Here is a 27,865-nt window from a genome sequence, read left to right on the forward strand (position 1 = left end):
ATAAAACATATTTTTAATAGAAATGCCTGTGTTTTTAAAAGTAATTCCAAGTTCTGGAAATATTTGGCCGGATTCCACTGTAATGTGCTATCAAATACAAGGTGTGCATTCAGTAAGGCCAGGACTCCATCCCAGGCTTACCTTATTTACTGCACGTCTTACGTGTTGAAAACTTTGTGCTTGGCATGAAGAGTTTTCAAAACTGAAAAAATCTGTGCCAAGTGCATCAAGATTTACCTTTGTAAGCAGATGCACAATTTATATGAAGTGAGTTCATTAGAGAGGTAAATTGGTATGTGTGAACTGTGCAGCCTGTCTTCCATACAAATATTTGTAGATCTCAGTTGAAGAAAAAAATGCCATTGTTGTTAAAACAACTACTAGGCTTGGCAAAATTCTGTTTTTATTTTTTTTATAATCTGATGGATAATGATATTGATGTTTATTTTTAAGCATTTTTAAATTTTTATTTTTAAATTTTCACAATTGTGGGAAATTATGGAGGGAGGTCAGACAATAATTAGTTAATGACAGTAGACATTGAGATTCAAAAAGTTAAAGCTTGATAATTGTTAAAAAATAAATTGTCAACATCACATGTCAAAATATACACACTTAATATGCTTAAATCAAACTTTGATAAGTTCTCAAACACCATTTTTCTTACTTTTCCTATCTGTACGTTTCTGTTATCTATGGAAGTATAATTTCGTCAATTTGTGTGTGTGTGTGTGTGTGTGTGTGTGTGTGTGTGTGTGTGTGTGTACAGAGAAATCACTGGTTTACCAACATTTACCAATAAAAATCTAACCCTCTAAGCCTATAAATAACATGTAATCGTCATGTTCAGCTTGGTTTTGAACGTCTCATAACTTTGCCAAAATCTAACCATTTTCATTGGAAAACTCAAAACCAATTCTTAGTAAAGTCCATCTCCCTGCCAAATTTACTTTCTGTACTCACCCATTTTAGCTTTTAGAGCATTTCAGAAAGTTCACAAGAATTTTTTTATAATGGAGGAAAGTATACATTTCACCCTGAGCGTAAATAGTTCACTCATTTTTTTGCACTGAAAACTTAAGAAGGCAAATATTTGAAACTTTTAAAACATTGAGCAACTCAAAACTAGAGAATACATATACAGTATTTTTACTGGCTCATGAAACTTCATCTGAATGTTCCAGAAAAATCTAGAATACACTACACTATAATCCTGATTTTCTGAAATCCTGTTATCCGAATCTCTGTTTTCTGAATCCCTTTCTTGATCCCCATAGAGGACGGATGCAGAGGTTCAGATAATAGACCAAAGACCCCCCCCCTAGCAGTGGTGAGGCCACGCTGCTGCTGAATGGCTCCTGCAGCAACACAGGGAGCCTGCTGCAGCTCCCCCACCATAGCCCTGCTCACTCACTCCTATGACCACAGAGCTCTCCTTGCACTGATGCAGGACCGGTGACACCCTATCCCTGCTAGCCCAACGTGCAGGGAAGGCAGGGTCCTGGCAGAGTAAAGCAGTATCCTGGCCAAGCAGTATCCTTTCTGCCCCGCTAGGAGCACAACCCTCTCTCCCCATACACATACACACACACACACCTTGTGCCTGCTGTAATCAAGAGGGCAGGAATGGCAGTGCAAGGAGCCTTCTGCAGCCCTGCTGTCATGGGAGTAAGTGAATGGGGCCATGATATCAGAGTTGCAGAGGTCTTGCTGCGCTGCTGCTTCTGCCCTCTCAGTTATTGAAACTCCCAAGTAACCAAATAAAATCCAAGTCCTCCTTTCTGATCGGATAATCAGGTGTATATACTGTATATCTGTACTCAAGCTCTGGCCCAGTCAAGATGATGATGAATGACAGAAGATTATTCATGCAAAAGTGAAAATCTGTACAATCAAAGGGTACTAGCATAGGGAAGAAGGAAGGCTCCATCCACCCCACTCCCCTCCAAATCCAGAATAGTATAACATAACTAACTAACTAGATTTGTAGCTCCTGCACTCAAGGAGGTGCAAGGCTGCTTCCAAGATGCTCCATTTGGGAAGCACCAGCCTAAAAAAATTGCTGGGTGCAAGAACTAGAAGGAGCCAATGTCGATCCTACTTGTCTTTGAGGATAAGGGTGGAGAGGGAATGCTTCTGGGTGCCTCTCCCTGGGAAGGAGTTGTTTTGCACATGCTCCCATTACAAGGGTATGTGTGTCTTAAAGGCACAACTTCGCCCACAACATTCAGCAAGTGTGTATTAAATATATTATGAAAATAATCAAACCAGTTGTTGATTTGGCACCTCTGAGCATGTTATTTAAATCGAGTTGATTTATTATAAATGTTGTTAAGCAAATTAGTTGTAAAATAAATTGTATTTAAAATGTAAATATTGAAAGGAAAATAATTTAAGCTTTTCAAATGTTGACAGGTGTGTGTGTGTATATGTGTGTATATAAATATATAAATGCAAACAGAAGATATCTTACAATATTTTAAATTTATCTAAATATGATTGACACATAACGCAAATCCCTTTCTCATATGGATAAACAAGAAAATGTAAACATCAAACACTGTTGTCACTAGTAGAAAAACCTCCAATGAACTATTTCTCATTGTTCAGGTGGACCCAGAGGTTTTTGCTGCACTACCTACTGAGCTGCAAGAGGAACTTAAAGATGCATATGATCAAAGGCAAAAGCAGTCAGAGAACATCATTTATCAGCAACCGATCAGCACCTTTGGTTAGTCATAAAATTTTTTTTTAAATGTACATCAGTCTTGTATCTGGAATATTCTAAGATTTGAAGGGACTTTCTGCAATCCTAAAGAAAATTGCAAAATACAACTAATGCATCTAAAAATATCACAGTCTAAGAACACTGCTACACATTTTGGCCCCAGTCCTGTTGTCCAATCCAGGTTTGTTGTATTGGGCTTAGGTTTAAGCATAAGTATGCTCTAAATTATGCCAGGGACTCGATTGGTTTTTGTATGGTCCCAGGATCAAGGCAGCATAAAAGTGACTTAAAGATCCTCTCTTCCCCTGTTCTTCCAAGGAGCATGGCTCAATTATATTGGTTGATCTAGCCTTCTGACAGTACAAAGGGAAAATAGTGTGTGGGTATAGGTATAGATTGAATGCGTATGTATGCCTAAAATCTGAGATAACCAAGAGCTGCTGCAGGACTGTCACTTCTGTTCTACATTCCAACTATTTTGTTAGGGACTATTCTATCTGATCTCAAAGTTACTAGGTAGAAGAACAAGCCAGCTTTCTCCAAAAAGGGTGCCCAAAGAAGCAAATCGGAGGACAAAGCAGAGTAGTCAAGACAGTCGTTTGTATCGTTAGAAGTGACTTTCACACTGTCACTATTCCACTGTATCTTCAGTTGAATCACTGCCTTTGCTTTTGACAGGCTGTCAGTTTTTGCCAAATTTAATATACCATTTTGCAAATACTTATGCACATAATTTTGCTAGTCAGTTGACTTCATGGGACTAGTTGCAAATGTGTTTGCAGAATGAGGCCCTAATTTAAGAGTCAACTTTGCATTTCCCATGACTTTAAGGTAGAACTCACTGTTTAGTTTAAGTTGAATGTTCAGTTCAGTGCCTATTAGTGGATAGAGCAGTGACTTGGACTCAGGAGACCTAGCATCTTTCCCTGACTGCCTCTGGCCTGCTGGATGATTTTGGACAAGTCACTTCAGCTCTCTATCCCACATTTCTCCCTTCTCTAAAACGAGGATAATGAGTATTGACCTCCTTTAAAAGGCATTTTGAGATCTGCTAATGAAAATTGCTATAAAAGAGCTTAGTAGTATTTCCATTCCTTCTGTGGCATATGCCACCAAATGTTTGGGTTTTACACAATTTCTTCCATGAGACGTGCGTGTGTATACATTTCCGATTAGAATTTGAGAGTAAAGTCAAGAATCTAGAAGTTCAGTTTTGAAAAATGCCTTTCCCAGCTTTTCATTTGGAGATTGGACACCTTCCCTTCTTTTGTCCCCTTCCCTTTTCTTTTGGTATGCTTTGCTCAAATCTTATGTAAAATCATCTGGACTAGGGTGAAACTCTGTCCCCATTAAAGTCAATAGCAGTTTTGCCATTGACTTTCAGTAGGGTCTGGATTACACCCCAACACCTTAAAATTGATCCAATATTCTGTGGGGATCAAGTAAAGCGACCAAAGCATCAAAGTGATGTACTTCTGTCGCCCTGTTGGTGACCGTTGGTTGGTCTGCTGCATTTTTCTCCAGTTGGAATTTGTGTGGTCTTTTGTGTGTTCATTCCAAATTACACAGTACATTATAATAATCAAACTTGGAGTTCACAATTCATGGGTCATTGTAGATAGGTTTGAATCTAATGGGATGAGGTATAGTTTCTTGGCTAGTCAAAGGTGGAAGAAGTTTTTTGCTGCTGTTTCTAGCTGGTGGGCATTATAAGTGTCCACGAATTCTCTAGGTTGCATGCTGCTTTGAGAATAGTGAAGCAGTGTGCCTGACTAAAGCCACTATAGTGACTGGATTTAGGTTCAACAGATTGTTCTCATTCGGGAACTAGAATGTTTGACGTTAAAAAGAATATTAAGCTGGGTGTCATCTACATGCACTAACTTAATAAAAATATCCTTTAAAAAGTTTTCCTGAAACATTGTCAGTGACTGGAATGACAGATACAAATAAGTCATCTTGTCTATGAATAAAGCTCTTCATTTTTGGTTTTTATTTTGTTTATAATTTCCAGGAATTAATCTGTATTCATTATAAAAATTTTAAATGGGTGAAAATCAGTGCAAAAAATTAAATTCACAGTTTTCTGGGTTAATATTGGGGAAATGGGAGGATAGAAAAAAGAAACAAATAGGGAAAAGTAAGAGTACTGAAGGTAAAAGCAATTTAATGCTGTGGTTCATTTAATGAACTGTGTTTAACTGTTTAATACATAGGTTCAGTACTGCCTGTGGCACTATCGGAGCCCCAAGATACTGTAACAAATAGAACTTAATGTGAATTAAATTGAACTCAAAACCACTACCACCTCTACCACATGTAATGTAAAGGATGTCTTAATATTACTATTTTCATGTACTTAAGTGGTTCGATGTTAGGGTGAAAATCAGTAAAAACCAAATAATAATTTTTGTAAAACCTGGGGATTTTTTTTGGTAAAAACCAAAAACAATGGGTCTTGTCTATGATAAATTGTATGATTGGTCTTATGTGAAATCTAAGTGTTTATGATCCTTGCTTTCAGTGAAAAAAATACTAGAAAGTTAATGACCACTGATTATTCCTGCTTTTTCAGTATCAAAGAATCCTTTATTACAGTTGAAGCAAGCAACCGTGAAAACTAAAAAAAAAAACAGGAAAAAAAATCAAGTCAGTCCAGTGAAAAAGATTCAAAGTCCTTTGAAAAACAAACTCTTGGATAGCCCTGCAAAAAACATGATGGCTTTTTCCAGAAGCCCACAGAAGCTAATAGATGGTTTCTTAAATCAGGAAGGTACAGCCACTGGTAAATCTCAGGTAATTTTAACAAAACTAAAAGTTTTCAGTAAATTATCTTCTTATTATAATGACTGTTCCTTAGAATCAGTCTTTAATCACAGTTGTTTTTGTAGCTGCTTAATATACTAAAAAGGACTTGCGCTGCTTTTCTTGCCTCTTGTATTTGTTTTTCAAAGTATTAAGACTTGTTTTTCAGTATTTTTCTCAGAAAACATGGGTGTTACAAATTTGAAAATCAGTCTGACAAACATTGAAGCATATGAACAATATCAGTTATTTTTTTTCTGAATAGGTGGAACCAGTTCCATCAACCTCAAATACTTCCGGCCCATCAGCTTTGCAGACAGCACGGTCTGGCTCAATTAGATCACAGGTACCAAATCTAGCTGGAGCTGTTGAATTCAGTGATGTAAAGACCTTGCTCAAAGAATGGATTACAACTATTTCAGGTAAATTGTAATTCAGATAATTTGGTTTTCAAATATTATACCCATGGTGATTCTGCATACATCACAAGAAAAACCACATGGGAAAAACTGAATTTCTGTACCATATCTTCTGTGCGCTCCTGCTTCTCTTGCTGGTTTCTTTTCCAATCATCCTGGTCTCTCTCTTCCTCACAACCTTGGGATAATTGGAGTACTTAGATAATGGCATACAGAATACACTTTTATAAAGTTTGCGGACAATACCAAGCTGGGAGGGGCTGCAAGTGCTTTGGAGGATAGGATTAAAATTCAAAATGATCTGGAGAAATGGTCTGAAGTAAATAGGATGAATTCAGTAAGGACAAATGTAAAGTACTCCATTTAGGAAGGAACAATTAGTTGCGCGCACACAAAATAGGAAGTGACTGCCTAGGAAGGAGTACTGCAGAAAGTGATCTGGGGGTCATAGTGGACCACAAGCGAAATATGGGTCAGCAGTGTAACACTGTTGCAAAAAAAGTGAACATAATTCTGGAATGTAGTAGCAGGAGTGTTGTAAGCAGGACATGAGAAGTAATTCTTCCGCTCTTTTCCGTGCTGATTAGGCCTCAGCTGGAGTACTGTGTCCAGTTCTGGGCTCCACATTTCAGGAGGAATGTGGACAAATTTAAGAGAGTCCAGAGAAGAGCAACAAAAACGATTAAAGGTCTAGAAAACATGGCCTATGAGCGAAAATTGGGTTTGTTTATCCTGGAAAAGAGAAGACCGAGAGGGGATATAAAAGGATGTTACAAGGAGGAGGAAGAAAAATGGGGTTTTTTTAACCTCTGAGGGTAGGACAAGAAGCAATGGGCTTAAGTTGCAGCAAGGGAGGTTTAGATTGGACATTAGGAAAAACTTCTGGACTGTCAGGGTGGTTAAGCACTGGAATAAATTGCCTAGGGAGATTGTGGAATCTCTATCATTGGAGATTTTTAAGAGCAAGTTAGACAAACACCTTACAGGAATAGTCTAGATAATACTTAGTCTTGCCACAAGTTCAGGGGACTGGACTAGATGACCTCTCGAGGTCCCTTCCAGTTATATGATTCTTTGATACTTCCATTCTTTCTCACATCTATGCTTTTGACAACTTTATTGCATCTCTTTTTATAATATTCCTAAAAGCTACCCCTTTCTGTCCTATATCTTGTTCATGCCTTAGTACAAGCTAAATTACTGTGGCTATTCTTTCTGTCCAACATGTTGCATCTACCAAAGTTAAAAGTTACAGAAGTGAAACCATCTTCTATAGAAAGCATTTTTATCAGATAGATGAACTGAAAGTTTTTTTAATATATATTAAAATTCTTTTATAAAATTACAGAAGAACAAAAGTATAAAACAATCATTAAAACCTGAAGGTAGCATTGTACTTTAACATAATTTGAGACAATTATTGCCTCCTTGATATCCTGAAAAATTGGAATTGTAGTTTTTTTGGTCTCTCTGATGTTGCAGGACATCACTGCCTTCATTACCAAAGTTTTGAAACAGCTATTCCATTATAAATGCATATGTCTATTCCCTTTCTTTAATAGCTGTGCTGTCACTTGTTCTTGCAGGAAAAAAACAAGTCTGCTGTCCAGATTTCTCAGGATCATGCAGTCCTTGCATATGCAAAACTTCAGATGACTTCAGTGGGAGATGTGGAAATGCAAGGGCTGCAAGATCAGACTCTGAAATACTAGTCACTACAGAATTTCTTTGATTCCAAGTATACTTGAAGAAAAGTTCCCTACTGTGTCTATATTTTTCTTACAGATCCCATGGAGGAAGACATTCTACAGGTTGTGAAGTATTGTACTGATCTGATAGAAGAAAAGGATTTGGAAAAGTTAGATCTGGTCATCAAGTACATGAAAAGGTAGCTTTAATTTCATTCTCATATGTATATATGTAACTTTAACATTTTGTGCTAAAGTTGATGTACTAGATATGCTAATGCAAGGGCATAAACTTAACATTCATGGCATTTATGAATATGATTTTAAAAGAAAAATAAAATCAGACTGTATAAAAGAAGGTTCCTAATTTTTGGAAAATTGAGCAAGTGAAAATAGCTGCAGCAGTTTTGCAACCTTTAATAATAGCATTAGCTAAAAAGCAGAATGCTTTTTGAACAAAGGATGGACTTCTTTCTGAGTGATTGCGCATGTCCGTTCCACTTCAGAGGTGTGCGTCCCAGTGCACTAGAGTCCGAGACTTTTCCCTTAGTGGTATCTGTCGGGTGCCACATGTGCCCTCTGCTGCCTCATGCTGTTGCTTGTTAGTATAAAGGGCGGAGCCATCCCCAATCCTCCTCAGTTCCTTCTTATCACCCTTGGTTGGTAATCATTGTATTAGCTTGCTTCTACAAGTATTGTCCTTTTCAATATATATAGTTTGGTACTCTTATATATACTTTGGTACTCATTCATAGTTAGGTTAGTATATGTTACATTTCCTAGTTGTTTTGTACTTTGGTGAACTGTTGCTTCCTGATTCTTCTGGATGCTGATGCCTGGTACCAGGAAATGTCTCTGTCTCCGACTTTAAGTCCTTGCACTGACTGCAGGAAATCCATGCTGGTGAGTGACCATCCTTCTCAGAGTTTAAAGTCCCTTGACAAGGGTCATGTCTGGGACAGGTTCGAGATCTTCAGGGACTTAAGCCCCAAAAAGATAAGGGCAGTGAAGCTCTGTCGACTTCTAGTAAAGGCTGCCCTGCATCTGTCATTAGAGCCTTACCGAGCATATCTACTTCTATCAGAAGTGCCCTTCTGGACATTGCAGAGTCTTGGCACAGCTCTCCTTCCCTGGTACTGAGAAAAAAAAACATTGCCCTAGTGCTGCAAAGGACTCATCCTCCAAGAGATCAAGGTCCCCGGCACAGTCAACCAGTAAACAAGCTGGGAAGCAGAGTAGAGTGCTGGAGAGGAGGCACTCGCCTGTGCCAGTAGCATCTAAATTGGGATCGTCAGCACTGGTGTCTGTGCCACTGCGATTGACTGATACTGTGATATCAACCTCTTCAATGCAACAGCAGCAGCATAAGGAGAACCTCTCCATGTTGATGACATTGGAGGAATATATGGCAGCACGAGATCTCCTGTGTCTCTTGATACTGGCCTCTCCAGTAGTATAGGAGACATCTTGTGCAGTACCAATAACCCCTTAGACTGCATTGTACTTACTAGTAGGTACCAGTTTTCAATACCGTTGACTGCTTCAGATCCTTCTGCACACTGTTGTCCAGTGCTATCCTGAGGTGAGCCCCAGTATGCTTATCTCAGTACTGTCATCTCTGGAATCTTGCCAGCGCTCTTCTGCACCTGGTTGGGTGACTCAGGTTCATTTTCAGAATTGGAAGTTGGCTAATGTGTGTCTGTCTTGAGATAGGAGGCATCACTCTCCATCATTAAAGTGTTTTCTAGCAGTGGTTCCATGTTCGTCAAGGGACATGGATCCTTGGTCCAGGGCCCTATCAGTGGCATATTGGAATCTGTGGAGATTTCCTTCCACAACTGGATCCTCCCTGCAAACCCTTTTTCCTCCAGATCTCCAAGTAGATGCTGGGATAGTTCACGTGAGGAGGCTCATGAAGTTACCCTGAGTACCAAGTTGGGTGCTGAGCAAGAGTAAAATGCCCCAGCAAGACTTCCGTTGGGGGAGTTCCAGAAAGCTTTACTGCAGCTTGCTTTGTGTTCCTCCTCCTCATCACCTGATGAGGTGGTGATATTGGGTGTGTCCTCACTTCATCAGGTTGAATAAGGTCCTATCAGGACCTGTTGAAGAGTGTCTTCCTCCCTGGACACACAGTGGAGGTAGTTCAGGAGAGCTCACATAGATTGCCAGCAAATTAAAGAAGTATGGGCTAGATGAATGAACTATAAGGTGGATAGAAAGCTAGCTAGATCGTCGGGCTCAACGGATAGTGATCAATGGCTCCGTGTCTAGTTGGCAGCCCGTATCAAGCGGAGAGCCCAAGGGTCAGTCCTTGGGCCAGTTTTGTTCAATATCTTCATTAATGATCTGGAGGATGGCGTGGATTGCACCTTCAGCAAGTTTGTAGATGACACTAAACTGGGAGGAGTGTTAGTTACGCTGGAGGGTAGGGATAGGATACAGAGGGACCTAGACAAATTAGAGGGTTGGGCCAAAAGAAATCTGATGAGGTTCAACATGGACAAGTGCAGAGTCCTGCACTTAGGACAGAAGAATCCCATGCACCGCTACAGACTAGGGACTGAATGGCTAGGCAGCAGTTCTGCAGAAAAGGACCTAGGGGTTACAGTGGATGAGAAGCTGGATATGAGTCAACAGTGTTCCCTTGTTACCCAGAAGGCTAACAGCATTTTGGGCTGTATAAGTAGGGGCATTGCCAGCAGATCGAGGGACGTGATCGTTCCCCTCTATTCGACATTGGTGAGGCCTCATCTGGAGTACTGTGTCCAGTTTTGGTCCCTACACTACAAGAAGGATGTGGAAAAATTGGAAAGAGTCCAGCGGAGGGCAACAAAAATAATTAGGGGGCTGGAACTCATGACTTATGAGGAGAGGCTTAGGGAGCTTGGATTATTTAGTCTGCAGAAGATCAGAATGTGGGGGGATTTGATAGCTGCTTTCAACTACCTGAAAGGGGGTTTCTAAGAGGATGGATGTAGACTGTTCTCAGTGCTCTCACTGTTCTCAGATGACAGAACAAGGAGTAATAGTCTCAAGTTGCAGGGGGAGGTTTAGGTTGGATATTAGGAAAATCTTTTTAACTAGGAGGATGGTGAAGCACTGGAATGGGTTACCTACGGAGGTGGTGGAATCTCCTTCCTTTGAGGTTTTTAAGGTCAGGCTTGTCAAAGCCCTGACTGGGATGATTTAGTTGGGGATTGGTCTTGCTCTGAGCAGGGGGTTGGACTAGATGACCTCCTGAGGTCCCTTCCAACCCTGATATTCTATGATTGGTGGAATTTTGGTGTTCAGCCAGACCCTCCTGAGTAGCTCTGCCTATAAATAAGGCCATTCTAGAGCTCAGAAGGGTTTGTTGGCAAAAACCATCTTCTCCACCACCAACAGCCAAAAGGACTGAGCAGAAATGTTTGTGGCTTCAATCATCAGGTCTTCCACAGGAGGTCCAGCAGACTATGCAGGATCTCCCTTTTGAGATACCGACCCTCTTTTCCAAGAATGTTGATAAGAATGTTGATCAGTCTGAAGAGCTCCAGAGCTACATTGAAGTCTTTTGAAGATTTATACCCCACACACAAAAAGCAATTGTGACCCAAGTCATTTCACTGTTACCAGCCCTTTATATTTAGGCTACTTGACCAGTCCAGGAGGAAAGGGAAGAGTCATCTGATGAGACCACCCCCTCATCACTTTTTATCTAGAGATAGACTGTTTGGTATATGCAGGCTGTTTGACTGCCCTGTTGAGGATAGCTTACCAGTTTGCCTTACGCCAGCTTCTCCTATCCCTGTTTTTTTCTGACAGGCTATTCCACTTCCTATGTGCTTGAACCCATATTACCATAGAGTAGTGGGTCCTAAGCACTGTGGAACTGGGATAAACTGAAGGTTGTGTTTCTACCCTTCCTCCCCTCCCTTCCCAGTCCCTCTTCAGGGACCACTCTCACAAAGTGGTCCTCCTTCTGGAGGTCCAGTCTCATGTTGGGAGCTGTAGAAGAGATTCCCTACTTACAGAGGGAAAGGGTTTTATTCATACTACTCTCTAATTCCAAAGGCAAAATGAGGTCTCAGGCCCTTACTAGACCTGTGAGAGCTGAACAAATATGTAAAGAAAATAAAATTTCGCATGATCATGTCCTGTACAGAATTTTTTTTTCTCTGCAGAAAATGCATTCTGCTGGAGCAGTGCTGCAGTTACGCCTTTTGCCCTTCACCCACCAGGGGCTGCTGTGGCACCAGAACAGAGAGCATCTGCTCCCAGGTGGGAGCAGCCCCAGCTGCTGATAGGGAAGTGAAGAGACTGCGTTCCTCACAGTGCCCTGCCTGTTGGGCCAGCTCAGGATGCACAGGATATGGGGGGATGGACAGCGTGGGGTACATGGGTTTCTGTGGGGATCACAGACGTTTCAGAAGGGCTAGTGGAGGGGACAGACTGAAGCGGGGGCTGAATGGCAGTGGGAGTGCAGGAACACAGGAGCAGTAGGGTACAGAGATACATGGTGGGAGAGGGGTGGCTGAATGGGGGTACAGGGCCACATGGGGACAGAGGACGGTATAGGGATACATGGGGACAGAGGCAAATGTGCCTGACTGAGAGAGGCTAGTGATCAGCCAGGGTCTGCATGGGAGAGGCACCCTGACAATTCCCCCTCCCGCCTCCCCTTCCCCCCAAAAACCCTCTTCCATACTTCTCCCACCAACACCCAACAGCCCTCCAAGTTAAGACCCCGGCTCCTCCCCAGCAATTTTCCCTATTCCTCAGTTCCTTCTTTACCTCTGCCCCCTGCCCCCAAGCTTTGCACCGTTTCTGAGGGGTACGGGAAATACATATCCATACATAATCACAAGACCATGGACATCTCCTTCATTCCAGCCTGGATGCTCTTCATCTAACTGCCTGGATGCTCCATGATTAACTGAGGAGGAGGTCTGTTCAAAGGATTTACAAAACGTCCTCATGAATAGCAGAAAACCTTCTGCTAGGTACCCATACCTGCTGAAGTGGAAATGGTTCTCCTTGTGGTCTCAGCAAAAAGGTGTTTCACTGATCCAGGTGTCTGTGCAACAAGTTCTGGATTATTTATTCCACCTGAAACAGCAAGGATTTTCCATTAGTTCCATCAGGGTTCAGCTAGCGGCTGTTTCTGCTTTCCACCCTCTAGTTGCTCATCACTCAATTTTCTCCAATCTGATGTCACTCAGGTACTTGAAAGATCTGGACAGGTTATATCCCTAAGTAAAGGAATCTGTCCCCCTTGAGGATTAAATCTGATGTTAACAAGGTTTGTGAGTCCCCACTTTGAACTGCTGGTTACCTGTTCTTTGCTTCATCTTTTGATGAAAGTAGCCTTTTTAGTGGTGATTATCTCTGTGAGGAGAATGGGAGAATTTCGAGACCTGGTAGCTGTCCCACCTTATACAGTCTTTTATAAGTACAGAGTATACTTACAATCACATCCAAAATCTCTGACTAAAGTGTCTCATTTTCCACATCAATCAGGCAATATACTTACAAACTTTCTTTCCCAAGCCCGATGCACGAAAGGATGAATGAGATGCCATACGTTGTATGTCCAGAGAGAGTCTTATATTTTTTACTTGGACAGGACTAAACCATTCAAGTCATCCTCAAAACTGTTCATGACAGTTACGGACAGGATGAAGGATCTTCTAGTCTCAATTCAAAATCTCGCCATGCATTTCCTGCTGCATACGTTTATGTCACGACATAGCCAATGTGTCTCCGCTAAGCCAAGAGTTATCACAGTTGACGAGACTGCAGGTGGCTTCTGCAGCTTTTTCTAGCTCAAGTGCCTACACAGAGCTGCAAGTTTGGTCATCAGTACATGCCTTTGCACCTCAACATTCTAGAGATAATGCCAGATTCAGATTTGATGTCCTTGAATCTTTTTTCAGATAAACTCTAAACCACCTCTGGATTGAACTGCTTGTGAGTCACCTGAAGTGGATTTCCAACTGATTTGAGCAAGTCACTTAATAGTGCCTCAGCTTTTCCACCTGTAAATCGAAATAATACCTACTTTACAGGGTTGATATCATCAGATAGGCACAAAGAAATGCAAAATATTATTCAGTTATGCCTATGCATTGCTGTATATTATTGGGCCTTTGTAAATTAATAAGAAATAATTAGTCATACTGTGAAATTAACAGAGTAGATGGGTATTTTATATAAGATTCTTAACTAAACTGGCATAAAATCCCTTTAAGTTTTTAAGGAAAAACACCTAGTGACATCACCCCCACTCTGGCCCCTGTACACCAGGTAAAGGAGACAGCAACATAAAGAGCCCTGAAAGCCCTGATTCTGACCTGGGGGAATTTCATCTGCAGAGAAGCTGAGGAAGACAGCGTCAGGATGTCCTAAAGGACTTCTTTGCAAATCCTGGTATAGGGAGTATACCAGAGCAAGACAGAAAATGGAAAAAGCATGGGATAGAGTAGCAGCTTGCCCACATACAGCCGTAATTTAGGCAGCCTTCAGGGCTGTCCAAGTTGCACTGAAAGTCACTCTGACCCCTGTAGCAGACCAGAATCAGAAAGTTTTAGTCACTTTGGGGCTGCTCCCTCCTCCAGGTTCTGAGTTCTTTGCAGCACCTGTTACTGATGCAGCACAGAATCTCACTGTTCGATTTTTGGACAGTTTTCTGGGTCCTAACCTTTGTTTACACCTTTCTTCCTGGATTTTAAATACTAGAGAGGCAGCTGGTACGAGTCCATGGATCTCTAGGTCATGCCTCTTCTGCCCTTGCACTGGTGTTTCAGCCTCCAGCCAAGCACCCAATGCAACATGCCAGAGCTCTGTGTAAATGTCTGAATTGCATTTTTGTAGGAAGACAGGTGCAGCCCAAATGCCTTGGTGTAAGGGAAGTGTCAGAATCCAAAAATTTATCATGTATTCATTATTGGGGGTAAGGTTGTGAGAGGGTCACCAGTTAACCTGTTTATCTGTATGTTGTAATCCTAATGGTAAAAATACTGAAATTTGTAAAAGTTGCTGAGAAGCTGTTTATATTTAGAGAAATATAGTCCTCTGAACTTCAGAACATCCTGAGCATTAGCTAAGATTGTATTGATTATAGACTGGACTAGTGGCACCCCTGTTTTCAGTTGCTTATAACTTTGACAGACTTACCATTCAGTCTGAAATTTTCCATTCTGCCCCAGGCTGAATTTTTTTGGAAAATTTCAGCCGAAACAGTTCATCTGTTTCCAAGAACAAGACTAGGGGAAAATAAGTTTTTCTTCGGTGTTGAAAATATTCTGGCAGCTTTTTTTTAAGCTCTAGTGAAAATCTGCCCAAATAAGGACAAGTTATCTGCCTTTGAAAAAGCAGAGTTCACAGGTGCTCAGTAGAGACTTGCTAGAGCTTAACTAAGTTCTCTGGGGCTTCCGTCCTCACTGAGCATGCTTGAGCCTCTTACAGCTCCTGTGTGTGATCAGAACGTGCATGCGTCACCCCACAGAGCAACTGAGCAAGCCCTCTCCAGAACTGGTCTTTCCCCATAATGGCTGCTTTGGGCCAGAGTGGGCACTGGAACTGAGAGCAGTAAGACTGTCTCTTCTGGGCATTCAGTGACCCCCTGTTGGCAGAAGGGAGGAGGAAGCCGTCTGATTCAAATGCAGAGGGGATAAGAGACTGAGGTCTGGCATTGCAGGGGAGGGTTTGGGGAATAAATTGAGACAGGTGGAGAGTGGAGACTGGGACTGGAAGCGAGCATGGGGCTCTGTGACTGGCTGGGCAAGGAAGTTCGGGCTGAGGAAGGGAATGGGTGAGAAGACTGGATGGCAGCAAAGAAGCTTGAATGAGGATGCTGGAGCTGGAAACCAGTGGGACAGGTTGAAGGAGGAGAAGACAAGAGAGGAAGACAAATCTGACAAGGAGCTGGGGCACAGGGAGAGAACTGAGACTGACTGAGCAAATACACTGGGCCAAGAAGCAGAGGGAGGTGAGGATAGTGAGATTGAATGAGAAGGCTGGGGATGGAGACTAGGATGCATAATGGGGAGGAGGGCTGGAGGCTCAGTGCGGGAGGGAACTGGAATTGGCTGAGCGGGGAGGTGGGAGGGACTGGGACTTACTGGGCAAGGAGACTGGGACTAACTAGGTGAGGAGAATGGAATGGGACGAGGAGTCAGTGATGGGATAGAGGCAGGTTGGAAGGGATGGTGCAGAAGGTGTCAAGCATGGGGTAAATGGGCAGAAGAGTCTGTCCATTAGAGTGTACACTCCCCCCCAGAGTTTGGAATGGAACACAAGATCCCTGAGTCACTGTCACCATTCCTCTGTCTCAGCAAATATTTGTGAAACCCATTAGCAGGGTGTCTCATTCTCCTCCTTGCTGGCCCTCATAAAGGATAGCAACCTGCCACTCCCATCAAGTATCCAGTTAGCTCAGTGGCAGAGGTCTATGTGGATCTAAAAGTTTCAGTGCTGTTGATGAGCCCGAGGGGTATGTCAGTATGATGCCACATCATGGAATTTTTGGGAGGGGGGGGTAGGGAGTTGGCTTGGTTGGTTTTGCTTTTTTTAAAACATAGCAAATTACACACACAAAAACTACATTAGGAGAACATTATTAAGGTAGTAAACTCCAAAGTTAGGAAATGCCAGAATTAAGGTTGCTTGTGCAACTTTAATTCAGCAATCATATAATTAAAGAATATATTGTAATGCATATGTATAAAGGGGCCAAATTAAGGTTGTAAAGGCATAATTCTGGCATAATTATTAATTCTTAATACTCTTTTAACATTTTTTGTGTTGTTTTACTAAAAACTAATCCAAACACTGTTTATATTGCGCTGCTGTGATTCATTTCTAGTGGGATTTTTTTCACTTTGGATATTGGAAACAAATTCTTCCCAAAGCATCCTGTACTATAATACACATCGACCTGGGAAGGATGACTGTTGTATTGTTCTAAGCATGGCTTCCTTTTTTTTGTCCCCCCCCAGGTTAATGCAGCAGTCTGTGGAATCAGTTTGGAATATGGCGTTTGACTTCATTCTTGACAACGTTCAGGTGGTTTTACAACAAACTTATGGAAGCACATTAAAAGTTATCTGAACTTAACTTGTAATAAAGAGCTTGGTGGGAGCCTGGAGCTCTCTGCTAGCTGTGCCATAAGTGCTTGTGAGGTATTTGCAAAGTGCATGATAGTAAGGCTCTGAGTTTTTATAATTTTCAATTTCTTTTTAAACAAAAAAGTGTTTTGTACATTTCTTTTCAAAAAGTGCCAAATTTGTCAGTATTGCATGTAAATAATTGTGTTAAAATTCTTTTATTGTAGTATAGAATCTATTTGCAAAATGTTTGTTTATAAAGTTTTATGGATTTTTACAGTGAAGTGTTTACAGTTGTTTAATAAAGAACTGTATGTATATTTTTGTACTGATTCCATTTTGTCAATGCTTCAGTTTGAATATAGCTAACCCTTTATTAAAGCTGTAGCTTTGAGTCGTTTTACTAATCTCTGCAGTAGTAAGCGCTTATTTAGCTCTCTCAAAAAAATGTCTGTGAGAAAAATCCTTGAATCATTGTACCTGTTTATACACAGTAGTCTAGAATACATTTGAGTGTGGCAGCTTAAAAGCACAGGCAGTGCTTTGGGTTGAATAATTTCTCTTTCTTGCCTTTGGGATTGTAAAGCCAATAATACCCCCATTGAACTAATACATAAACTGTGTTCTGTACATTTGTAGATCCACAAAGTATGAAAGCACAAGTCCCATACACTCTGTAGCACACTCTTAACTACATTGCACATAAAACTGTTGTGATTTCTGTGGCCCCATTCAGAAAATCTCTGTTACAGTAGTGATGGGCTTTCACGAAATTTTAAATTACTTGCATGTATGTTTTTCCTTTAACATTTCACATTGTTACCTATTTTGCAGAATCCAGGGTTGGCGTACTGGGGACCTTGCTGCTTACTACTTTTCCCATGATGGGGAAGGATCAGAGTGAGGCATGCTCAGAAAAAAACTGGAAGAGCACAGAGAGAGCTCCTGTCAAGCTCTGCTCCCAACCTGATCACTTCTCGGGTATTTCATTAGGTGGGACATGCCCACTGTGGGGGTTTCAGTAAATTTACAATATTATGGATTATGTTACATTAAAACAGCTATGGTGTGTTTCCATTGTTTGGGGAGTGAAAGGCGTGCAGTGAGCACAAAATGGTAGTTGACTGCAGCAATTAAAACCATGTTTTATATAAAAAAAGCTGGACTTGTGGCACCTTAGAGACTAACTAACAAATTTATTTGAGCATAAGCTTTCGTGAGCTACAGCTCACTTCATCGGATGCATCACGAAAGCTTATGCTCAAATAAATTTGTTAGTTAGTCTCTAAAGTGCCACAAGTCCTGCTTTTCTTTTTGCAGATACAGACTAACACGGCTGCTCCTCTGAAACTTGTTTTATATAGAAACTGACCCAAATAACAATCCAGGGCTATGGAATGAATTTGCCTTATTTAAATGGAAAGACTATCAGCATTAGTTTTCAGCCCTGAATTGCAATCATATGATGTAAGTATTCACTATTGTTGCTCAATTGCTGCAGCATAGTTTCATAGATTATGGAGGGACCATTATGATCATCTGACCACCTGCAGTAACCCAGGCCAAAGAACCTCACTCAGTACTTCCAAAGCCAGAAGGGCCCACTGTGATGATGTAGTCCGGCCTTCTGCACTACATAGGTCCTAGAACTTCCCCAAAATAGTTCCTAGAGCACATCTTTTAGAAGATCTTCGCATCCGGCCCATAACTTTTGTTGGAGATAGCATATCTTTTAGAAAGTTATATATACTAGCATAAGCGATATTTCCCTCAGTGGTATCTGTCAGGGTGCTGCATGTGCCTACTGCTGTACAGTAACGTCACACGCCCTGTCATGGAGTGCTCTGAAGCGACTCTGTATGGAGCCAGGCAGGACTCTGGGGGACCATGCCTCCTGAGCAGACTGTCTCCAAGGCAAGAAGCTTACACAGCTTCGACCTTCCTGGGTCTGACCTCGGAGCATTCAGCCTTCCACACCATGCGCTTTCCTCAGGGAGTCCGCCTGGGCGGGGCCCCTGGGGAAGCCAGAGGGTCCTGCACCCAACTCCGCAGTCAGACGTGACTCTCAGCCAGCTGGTAAAAACAGAACCTTTTAGTCGACAGGAACACAGCATTGGACAGAATTTGTTCGCACAGAAATCAGTGACTTTCTACCAAGTCCTTTTTGGGAGTCCTGGGCCAAATGCCCTGGACTCCCCCTCTTCCAGTCCCCCCACGCAGACTGCCAGCTTCCAGCTATCTGACCTCCGCCACCCCCCCTCATCCATCTCTTTGCCTTGCTTCCATGGTTGCATTCCTCCTCCTGGGTTTCAGGTTACATGGGTGCAAAAATCACACACCCAATTCCCACCACTGAAGTATTAGTGCAGTACACTGGGAAACTGAGGTACACAGATATTAGTATAGGACAGTAAGACTCATATGCAACATAAAACCCCACTTTGTCACAGCCCGGTTCTCTCCCCCAAATTCCTTAGCTGTGTGATGGCTGTTAGCAACCATTTCCCTTTCTCTAAGTATTTTATTGTACAGAGTTGGTGCTCGTTAATAACTCTGAGGCTTAGTGTATTTTTCTACTAGTAGAATTCCTTTTGTATCTGTGTACACTTTGGTTCCTGCCAGTTTTGGGTATCAACACCTGGTGCCAGGGATGCCTCTGTTTCACACCTGCCAATGCATGCAAGAAACCGAAGCTAGTCAGTGACTTGCCTCAAATGGCCTAGAAGCTCACAGCAGAGAGGTGCCAAATCTGCAGGGACTTTACCCCCAGAACTAAAATCAGGAAGGTCAGACTAAAGCTCCTTTGTATGAAGGCAGCTCTTCACCCACAGCGGGAGCCTTCCTATTCAAGGCAGGCCCCATTCCCCACTGTTTTGGTGAGGAGTGCTGCCTCTGTCATTCTGTGTTGATTTGCTCTGGTACTGAAGCAGCAGCACTGGAGGGCTGCATACAGAGAGGCGTTGCCTAAGAGACCAAGGTCCCTGCCCCTGAAATCCACCAGTCCAGTGGGGAAGGAGGGTGGAGTGCTGAGGCTCTCCCCAGTGCAGCTACTGCCTGGTGGAGGAGGGCGTGTCAACCCCATTGCTCATATTGCTGTTGAAACCGACCTCTACGATGCTGTCATCTTTGGCTCAGCAGCAGCAAGAGTGACTCTTGATGTACAGCCCTTGCTGCCATCAACGCCTGAAGTATATGCCATGGCATGTGATCTAAGTGCCTGTGTGCTTGCTTTGCCAGCAGGTCAAGCAATATCTCCCCCAGTATGGCTGGATATGCTCACAGATTCACCAGCTGCTAGAGTTCAGCACATAGTACCTCAGATGGTCTTCACCTGTTGGTCTGCTAGGAGGGAGCTGTGAGGGGAAAGAAATTGGGCTCCAATCTATAGCTGTATTGTAACCTGTTGGCGTTTCTTCCTGGCTCCAGATTACTTCTGCACCCACCCCACTACATCCTCTAGTAGACATCACCAACCTGCAGGACAAGAGTTGCAGGAAGCCCAGTACTGCACATGGGTTATCTAGCTCAGTGAGTCCCCTATTAAGCAAACTGTGGGAAACGCCAGCTCAGTCATCCTTCGTTCCACCGCCTCAGTGCCTGACAAGGCGGTAGGACAGGGGTGGGCAAACTTTATGGCCTGAGTGCCACATTGGGACATGGAAATTGTATGGCGGGCCATGAATGTTCATGGAATTGGGGGTAGGGGTGTGGGAGGGAGTGAGGGCTCTGGCTGGGGGTGCGGCAAGAAATAAGGAGTTCAGGGTGTGGGAGGGGGCTCTGGGCTGGGACCAATGGGTTCAGAGGATGGGAGAGGGAGCATTGGTGGGGGGGGTGAGGACTCTGGGGATGAGGGGCCTGGAGTACAAGAGGGGTCTCTGGACTGGGTGGGAGGGGGAGCAGGGCATGGGGGGGTGGGGCTCAGGGGTGCATGCTCCAGGCGGCGCTTATCCTAAGCAGCTCCTGGAAGCGTGTCCCTGACTCTGGCTCCAAGGTGTGGCCAGGTGGCTCCATGCACTGTCCCATCTGGCAGGAGCTGAGGACCAGATGTGGCCCATGGGCCATAGTTTGCCCACCCCTGCAGTAGGGGGTTGGTGTTTCTTCATCTCCCTCGGATGATTACAGGGCCTATGAAGACATCTTAAAGAGGGCAGCTTATTAGCTAGGTGGAACTAGTTCAGGTGAGTTTATACAGATTGGTTGATAGTGTCCGCTGGGTGGGGCCTTCTCCAGTGGCACTCCCTGTAATTGAGGCTATTCTCAAGCCCAAAAAGTATTGTGGCAAATGCCATCTTCACTGCCTCCTATAACTAAATGTCCTGAGTGAAGGTATATCTCCATGCAGGGGTTTTTACCATCTTGGGGTTTTTGTTGGTGCCAGGGTCAGCAGGTATCAACACCTAAATTAAAAAGATGCAAAGAACAATAGTGTTGGCAGGAAAGTTTATTCAACAACTGTACTACAATTCTGGATTTCTCATCAGCAGGCATTGAGGAGTGGTATTTTGTCTTTCCTCTGTGATCATGTTTTAAAATTTGCAGACGAGTTTCTTGCTGTAGTTTATGAGGGAAAGTTGGTAGCAAGGACCTTGCTTCAGGTTGTACTGGACATGACAGATTCTGCTGCATGAGCCACGGCCTCAGCCATTGCACCACATAGGTAATTATGGCTCCAGTTTCCAGGTCTTCCTCAAGAGGTCCACGAGACCATTCAGGAGCTTCCTTTTGAAGGATTGACTTTTTGCAGAAGACTGATAAGCTTCACAGTCTTAGACAGTCGAGGGCTACACTCAAGTCTTTGGGTATTTACAGCCCTCTCCCAAAGAAGCAGCAGGTCCAAACAATAGTACCCCCATTAGCCATCTTTAACACCTCAACACCATGACCAATCTAGAAGGAAAGGGAAAAACTACAGGAAGGCATCACATCTGATTCACTCTTCAGCCACTGTGAGCTCATACAGATGCCCTGGGAACACCAAGCAGTCAGTTTGATACTCCCCTCGGGGACACATTACCAGTTTGTCACCATCGCTTGGCTGTTTTTTTCCTACTTCCCAAGTGCTTAGACCCACAGCACTAATTGCTAAGCATGGTAGACTTGATACATGCTTAAGTTTATTTCCAACTCCCCTTCCTTTCCCCTCCATTTTTAGGGACTATTCTCACAAGTTCTTGCTCCTTCAGAAGGTACAATATCACCTTCTATGGGGGAATCGGAGAAATTTCCTCCTTGACACAAGAAAGGGGTTTTATTCTCACTACTTAATTCTAAAAGCAAAAGGCAGTCACATACATAAAGAAAATAAAGTGTCACTGGCTACCATTACCTAGAGCCTGCCACGTGGTATGCTGCCCTTGACTTAAAGGACAAGTATCTGTCTGTAGTAATACACCAAAGCCACAGGCAATTCCTTATATTTATGGTTGATTCCCTCCTACTATCAGTTTGGAGTCCTGACATTTGGCTGACCCGTGCTCCCACATTCCGACCATGGTAGTGGGGCTGCACTGCTGAGGAAATGAGGCATTCAAGTGTCTACCTGGTTGGTGAGAGGCCAATCCAAGAACCAAGTGCTGTCCAGTGTGGCCAAGAGCCAATCAGCCTTTGGTGCACTGGGATTGCTGTCAGTGAAGCCAAGTCACTCCTCTCAGACTAGAGTTTATAGGACTTTATGGCAGCCAGGGCTGTCCTTCAACAAAACAGGTCCAGGCATTGCTGGCTGTTTCATTAGCCATGCAGGCCCATCCTAGTACAACAGCACAGCTTGCCTCAGGGGCACATGGTGCATGTACTTAACATGGTTAGTCATGTTCGGCTGCATCTCAGCAATGGCTGAGCTCAGTGTACATCCTGATTCATCATGCACTCGACACGTTGGTTAAAGTGCCCACAGGAGTCTTAGGCCTTGTCTACACTGGCAAGTTTCTGCGCTGTAACTCCTGAAGTGTGCACATTGCCAAGCCACTTAGTGCACAGAAACAGCACAGTTGCAGCCCTTAAAAAACAAAACAAAAAGCACCCCCACAAGAGGCATAGAGTTTGGCATTGCAGGGCTGTAGCCCCAGCACAGAAGTGTAGACACCATGGTTGATTACAGGACTGCAATTGGCCTTGGGGAGGTGTCCCACACTGCCTGTTCTCACCTTTCTGGGCATTGGTTTAAACTCTACTCCACCATGTAAATTCTTTTGGAAATTTGAAAAACCCCTTCCTGTTTGCTCAGTGAGGCGGGCAGTGGTCTCAGTGCATCTTTGTAGGTAGCCAGGCCTGCTCCACGCACCTTCTTGGAGCAACACCGAGCTGCTGAACCTCATCAGCATTTGGGGAGAGGAGGCTGTGCAAGCCCAGCTGCACTCCAGCCATAGGAATTATGATACCTAGAGTCAGATTGCACAGCTAGTGCATCCACCCTTTGAACCCATAGCTACGTTTGTTGCTTCACCTTTCAATGAACGTAAAAAATTTTGTGGTAGCAGTTACCTCTGCAAGCGAAGTATTAGGATTAGGAGCCCTGGTATCTGACCCATCATATATAATTTTGTACAAGGACAAGATACGACTATGCCCTCATCCAACATTTCTCGGAGTGCTTTCTCTCTTCCACATTAGTCAGGCAATTTACTTACCAACCTTCTTCCCTAGGCCTCACGCTCCAAGGCAACATGTTAGGAGAGCATTAGCATTTTATTAGGATAGGACTAAACCACTTACATTATCCTCACAACTGTTTGTGGTGGATGAAGTTGACCTTCATGAATTTCATTGTGGATTTCCTCTTGTATAGGTATGTGCGCTACTACTCCATCAACAATTTAACTATGCTGACCAAGGAGCTAGCTCATTTAAAAAGATCACAGCTTCTGCAGCCTTTCTAGCTCAAGCACCTATACCAGACAGTTGTAGAGCTACAACCTGATCTTCAGGACCTACTTTTGCTTCTCATTATGCCAGCTCCCAGCAATCTAGAAAGGATGCCAGAGCTGCATGTGTTCTTTCTGTCTTTATTCAGATGAGGCCAATCCCATGAGAGGCGACTCACATGCAGGTCAATCCAGAAGTGGAATGGACATGTGCAACCACTGAAAGAAAAAATGGTTACTAACCTGTAACTGTGTTTTGGGCTGTTGCATGTGCCCATTCAATGACCACCCTCCTTCCTATGCATATCTAAGGCTGTCTAAGAAGAAACAGGGATCCACTCCTTTACAGCATTGCAGAGCAGCACCAGGTGCATTCACTGCCCTTACAGGTATCACTGAGGGAAAAATCTCCTATGCTAGTGCACTAGGCATGCACACACTCCAAGAGTGAAATGGACAGGCAGCAACACATCTCAAAGAATCATGGTTACAGAACAGATTAGTAAGAGGTTCCCCTTCCTCCCCCATGTATAGGTCAGTCTATTCTCATCTTTATGAAAAGACACCCAATGTCATCAATGGAGAACGACTGGACTGAGGGGTGGATAAATCTTTAAATTTTACCAAGCTCAGACCATAATAAAACATAGCCCTTTCCAGAAGTGAGCTTGAAAGTCCTGAGTCTTTTTTGTTGGTATTGTTGCACTTTTTATTATAAGGTGCTTGCTTCTGGGTCCACTTATCAAGAATGCATTTTTGTTCAAGCCACCATAGTCTAAAATAATCTGTCAGGGAACAGTAGTTAAACCAAGATGCCCTGTGAGGGGAGTTCCTCCAACCCTTTAAAAAAAAAAAAAGGTGGGGGGAGGGGCAATCCAGCCAGAGCTCACTATTTTCATAAAACAGCTACACTAACAAAAAATAATACAAGCATGGCTTATAATACTTCGATCCAAAATTGCAGTTAAAAAGCAAAAGATGGCTTTGAACTACGTTACTGCCACCAGAATTTGTTTATCCAGGTTAACAATTGGTTACATAGCAGCTTTCCTCTGAACAGTGAATTTCAAACAAGAATGTGGGATTCCATATTTCAAGTTAGTTTTAGGGATGTGCTGATAATATGGGTGTGCAAGTCACACTCGTTTTCTTTATTTACATTTATAAACTTTTAACTGATCAGAGTGTTTCTGACACTGCACAAAGGCTACTCAGCAACAGCTGAAAAAGAAATTCTAGCTGATCTAGGCTAGATTAACAATGTGAGCTGAGTGTCCTTTTTAAGGGGAACAAAAATCAAGGCTACCCACAATAAGACTTATTTCCATCTACCACACAGACAAAATTAGCTGGCACATTTTGCACTGGGTGAATCTGCCATCAAGTCCCCAAGCTTTTGAACTAGTCAATAACTTTGCTGCAACACCTAAAAGTTTGGCTCAGCCGCTGGAGATAAAGTACGTTTGCTTTGTCTGCCTATCAGGGCATGTTGTTATGCCCACTTAGCACCATTCTGAATAATGGCAAGACGACGGAATTTCTATCCAAACTTATTTCTACCAGAACTCCTCTGGCATTATGGCACACTGTGAGGTGCTTTTAATATCAGAGTCCCAAACCTAAACCATGAACATGTTCTTTGTCTGACATTTTTTCTTCTTTGCTGGTAGGGGTTGACAGCACAGCAGGAGAGAGATGTTTGGTGGTTTCCCTCTTTAAAACGATGGACCTGTAAAAGTCTGTTACTTTATCTGTTGGTACTACAAATGTAAACTTCACTTTTATAGAACAGCTTATCAACAGATGCTTTATTTGTTGAAACAAGTTATAACAAAAGGGCTAATGTGTCCATTTCCTTTATTTGTGGCTCTGCTTTGTAATGATTACAGATTAAGTTGACTTTCATGAACTGTACAAGCAATTAAAGGTGGCCAACTATGTTTTACATCATTGTTTCACACAAAGCAAATACAGAAATATCTGATTACCTAATTTTCTATTTTAAAAAAATTCCTATAGGCACAAAGCAGGAGGGGAGGGGAAGAAATCAAGGGAGGAAGAGAAATATGCATAAATAAAGAAGTATTTCTTACATCAAACATGTCTGAGAACCAAAGTCTGCAAAAGCTTGGTTAATTAAATACTGCAGTACTGATATCAATATAAAAGTGAAAGTTTTAGTTCTGTAATAAAAATTCAATTTTTATTTATTTTTGTTGATGGGGGGTGGGGAAAGGCAAACTTTAAAACAGCAGCCACTAAAAGGGAAGGGCCATGGGACAGGTGAACAGGCACAGTGGAACCGTGGGGCATGTAAATTGACCACTGTCAAACCAGTGTAAGTTTCTTGGTTTCTCATGGAAAACATTTTATCCACATATTTTCCTCCCAAAACGTAAGTCCAACAGTCTCTTCAATACTCTGACTTTGTTGGCGATTTTTAGAACAGGAATAGTGAGTAATATTCCAGCCTGCCCATTGCTTTTAAAAAAACAAAAAACCCCCAAAAATCTAAATTATTTCAAACACTTTCTTCAGTTCTACAATAAGCTGCCAGTCAGACTTCTGCATTTCATCTCTGAACCAGTTCTTCAGGGCATCAATGGACTGACGACTAATCTGCAAATACACAACATATGAATATTAGAAACAAGTGTTTTAATGAAATTATTCCCCAAAATACTGAAAGTAGTGTGGTTTAGAGAGGATAGGGCACTAAAGTAGGTATGAGGAAATCAGGGTTCTAATACCAACTTTGCCCCGACCTGCTATCTACCTGGGCAATCCACTTTGCCTATTTTATCTAGATTGTAAACTCTTTGGGGCAAAGACTGTCACTACGTTTGCATAGTGCCTAAACCAATGGGGCTTTGTACTTACTGTAATACAAATAAAGTTGTTTTAAAAATCTCAGATTAGAGTAAATGAATCAGTGTTTATACCTTGCCCCCCTCCCCCCCCCATAACAGACAAACCGCAGCAGCTAGTATTTAACATCCTGTAAAGTCTTGAGGCATGGAAGTTCTGTCCAGAGTGCTAACTGGGCTAAGTTGTACATAGAAAGTGACGCACAACAGAACGCTCTATACATTCATTCACCACACTGAACAGACGGGCCTCTCCCCTACAGTCCTTTGCCCTTAGCTAACTCATTTACTCGGTCTCAGAAGGAAAGGTGATGCAAGATGTACTTAGTTCCAGGGTTTCATCCCTTTGGTGATGTAAGTATGCATTCTTAATAGCACTACTGCAAGAGTCAATGTCAGTGCCACTAACATCGGTCAGGAAATACAGATTTCCGCAACAAGCTGAGCTGTACTACATGTGCCATGCAATCAATGTGTGCGCTCCACTCGCACAGGGGTACAGTGCTGAGAATTTTAGAATTCCTCAGGCTTTCCCATCCAACTTCCACTTCAAGCCAAGTTACCAACATGCCACCAGCCTTTATAAAAAAAGGGCAAGTCTCTGCTAGGAAAATTTTACCTTACTGACTAGGATATCTGTCGCTTCAAAGTGTCTTCCATACATTTTAGGCGATTCACCAGGAATAGGTTCTATCTTCACACAGACTTCTTGGCCTTTTTTTGCAACATCCACTTGTTTGTGGTTCACTTCAATACTTGTAACTATTCCAATTTCAACAAACTGTAACACAACATAGAAGCTGTTACACATCCCAAAGGAACTTCTGTCCACATGGCTTTCCCCAAATCCCACCACCTTTCTGGGGCTTCTCACAGATGCATTGAATACAGAAAACGTACTTTCAAGACTGCTACTATAATATGTCCCTCCAGTAGCTCTGAGTTTTACTACAATGAGAGAGCAACAATTACATATTTACATTCATCTTTGAACACCTGAAGTATCAAAAACAGGATTTTAAAATGGATTTGGAAGTCATAACTTAGTTACTTTTTTTTTAGAAAGGTGAGTTTACTTCCTCCTCCTGCTGCTAGCTGCCAAGAACTCAATTTTGGTCACTATGTAGTGCTGCACCACAGGAACGGTGCTGGGGAGTACTCCAGTAATGCAGCCTCTCAAACTGCTGCTTAGCCTCATGCTGTATGTTTTCTCTGCTACAACCCAAGGTTACATCATCCAACACAGGCACATATGTTCACCCCAGGCCATGCTCCAATACTGGCCTATCATTAGAAAAGAGGCTCATTTTAGGGGAGAGAGCAGCTCCTTCAGCAATCCTGTCCTTTTGGGATGCATATATAGCAGCTTTAGCAGGAACTGAATGTTGTCCTGCCACCTTCATCAGGCCAAAACT

The 27,865-nt window shown here is 42.7% G+C and overlaps 2 protein-coding genes across 17 annotated transcripts in view; one reads left to right on the top strand and one right to left on the bottom strand.

The window, feature by feature from the left end:
• Positions 1-17,041, top strand: part of REV1 (REV1 DNA directed polymerase) — a 94,285-nt gene extending 77,244 nt beyond the window's left edge. For all 16 annotated transcript variants that reach the window (XM_038368020.2, XM_038367993.2, XM_038368002.2 and 13 more), the window contains 5 exons: positions 2,611-2,731; positions 5,304-5,524; positions 5,799-5,955; positions 7,738-7,840; positions 16,616-17,041. In XM_038368020.2, the coding sequence (XP_038223948.1) occupies positions 2,611-2,731; positions 5,304-5,524; positions 5,799-5,955; positions 7,738-7,840; positions 16,616-16,727 (714 nt within the window). In that variant the 3' untranslated portion in view covers positions 16,728-17,041. The remainder of the gene's footprint in view (positions 1-2,610; positions 2,732-5,303; positions 5,525-5,798; positions 5,956-7,737; positions 7,841-16,615) is intronic.
• A 9,028-nt stretch (positions 17,042-26,069) lies between these two features.
• The window catches only part of EIF5B (eukaryotic translation initiation factor 5B), a 71,875-nt gene continuing 70,079 nt past the window's right edge, over positions 26,070-27,865 (bottom strand). Inside the window, exons 23-24 of the mRNA XM_038386963.2 lie at positions 27,070-27,231; positions 26,070-26,202 (exon numbers count right to left, since the gene is read on the bottom strand). Coding sequence (XP_038242891.1) covers positions 26,095-26,202; positions 27,070-27,231 — 270 coding nt within the window. The 3' untranslated portion in view covers positions 26,070-26,094. The remainder of the gene's footprint in view (positions 26,203-27,069; positions 27,232-27,865) is intronic.

This window comes from Dermochelys coriacea, chromosome 1 (assembly GCF_009764565.3).
Source record: "Dermochelys coriacea isolate rDerCor1 chromosome 1, rDerCor1.pri.v4, whole genome shotgun sequence".
Taxonomy (NCBI): domain Eukaryota; kingdom Metazoa; phylum Chordata; order Testudines; family Dermochelyidae; genus Dermochelys; species Dermochelys coriacea.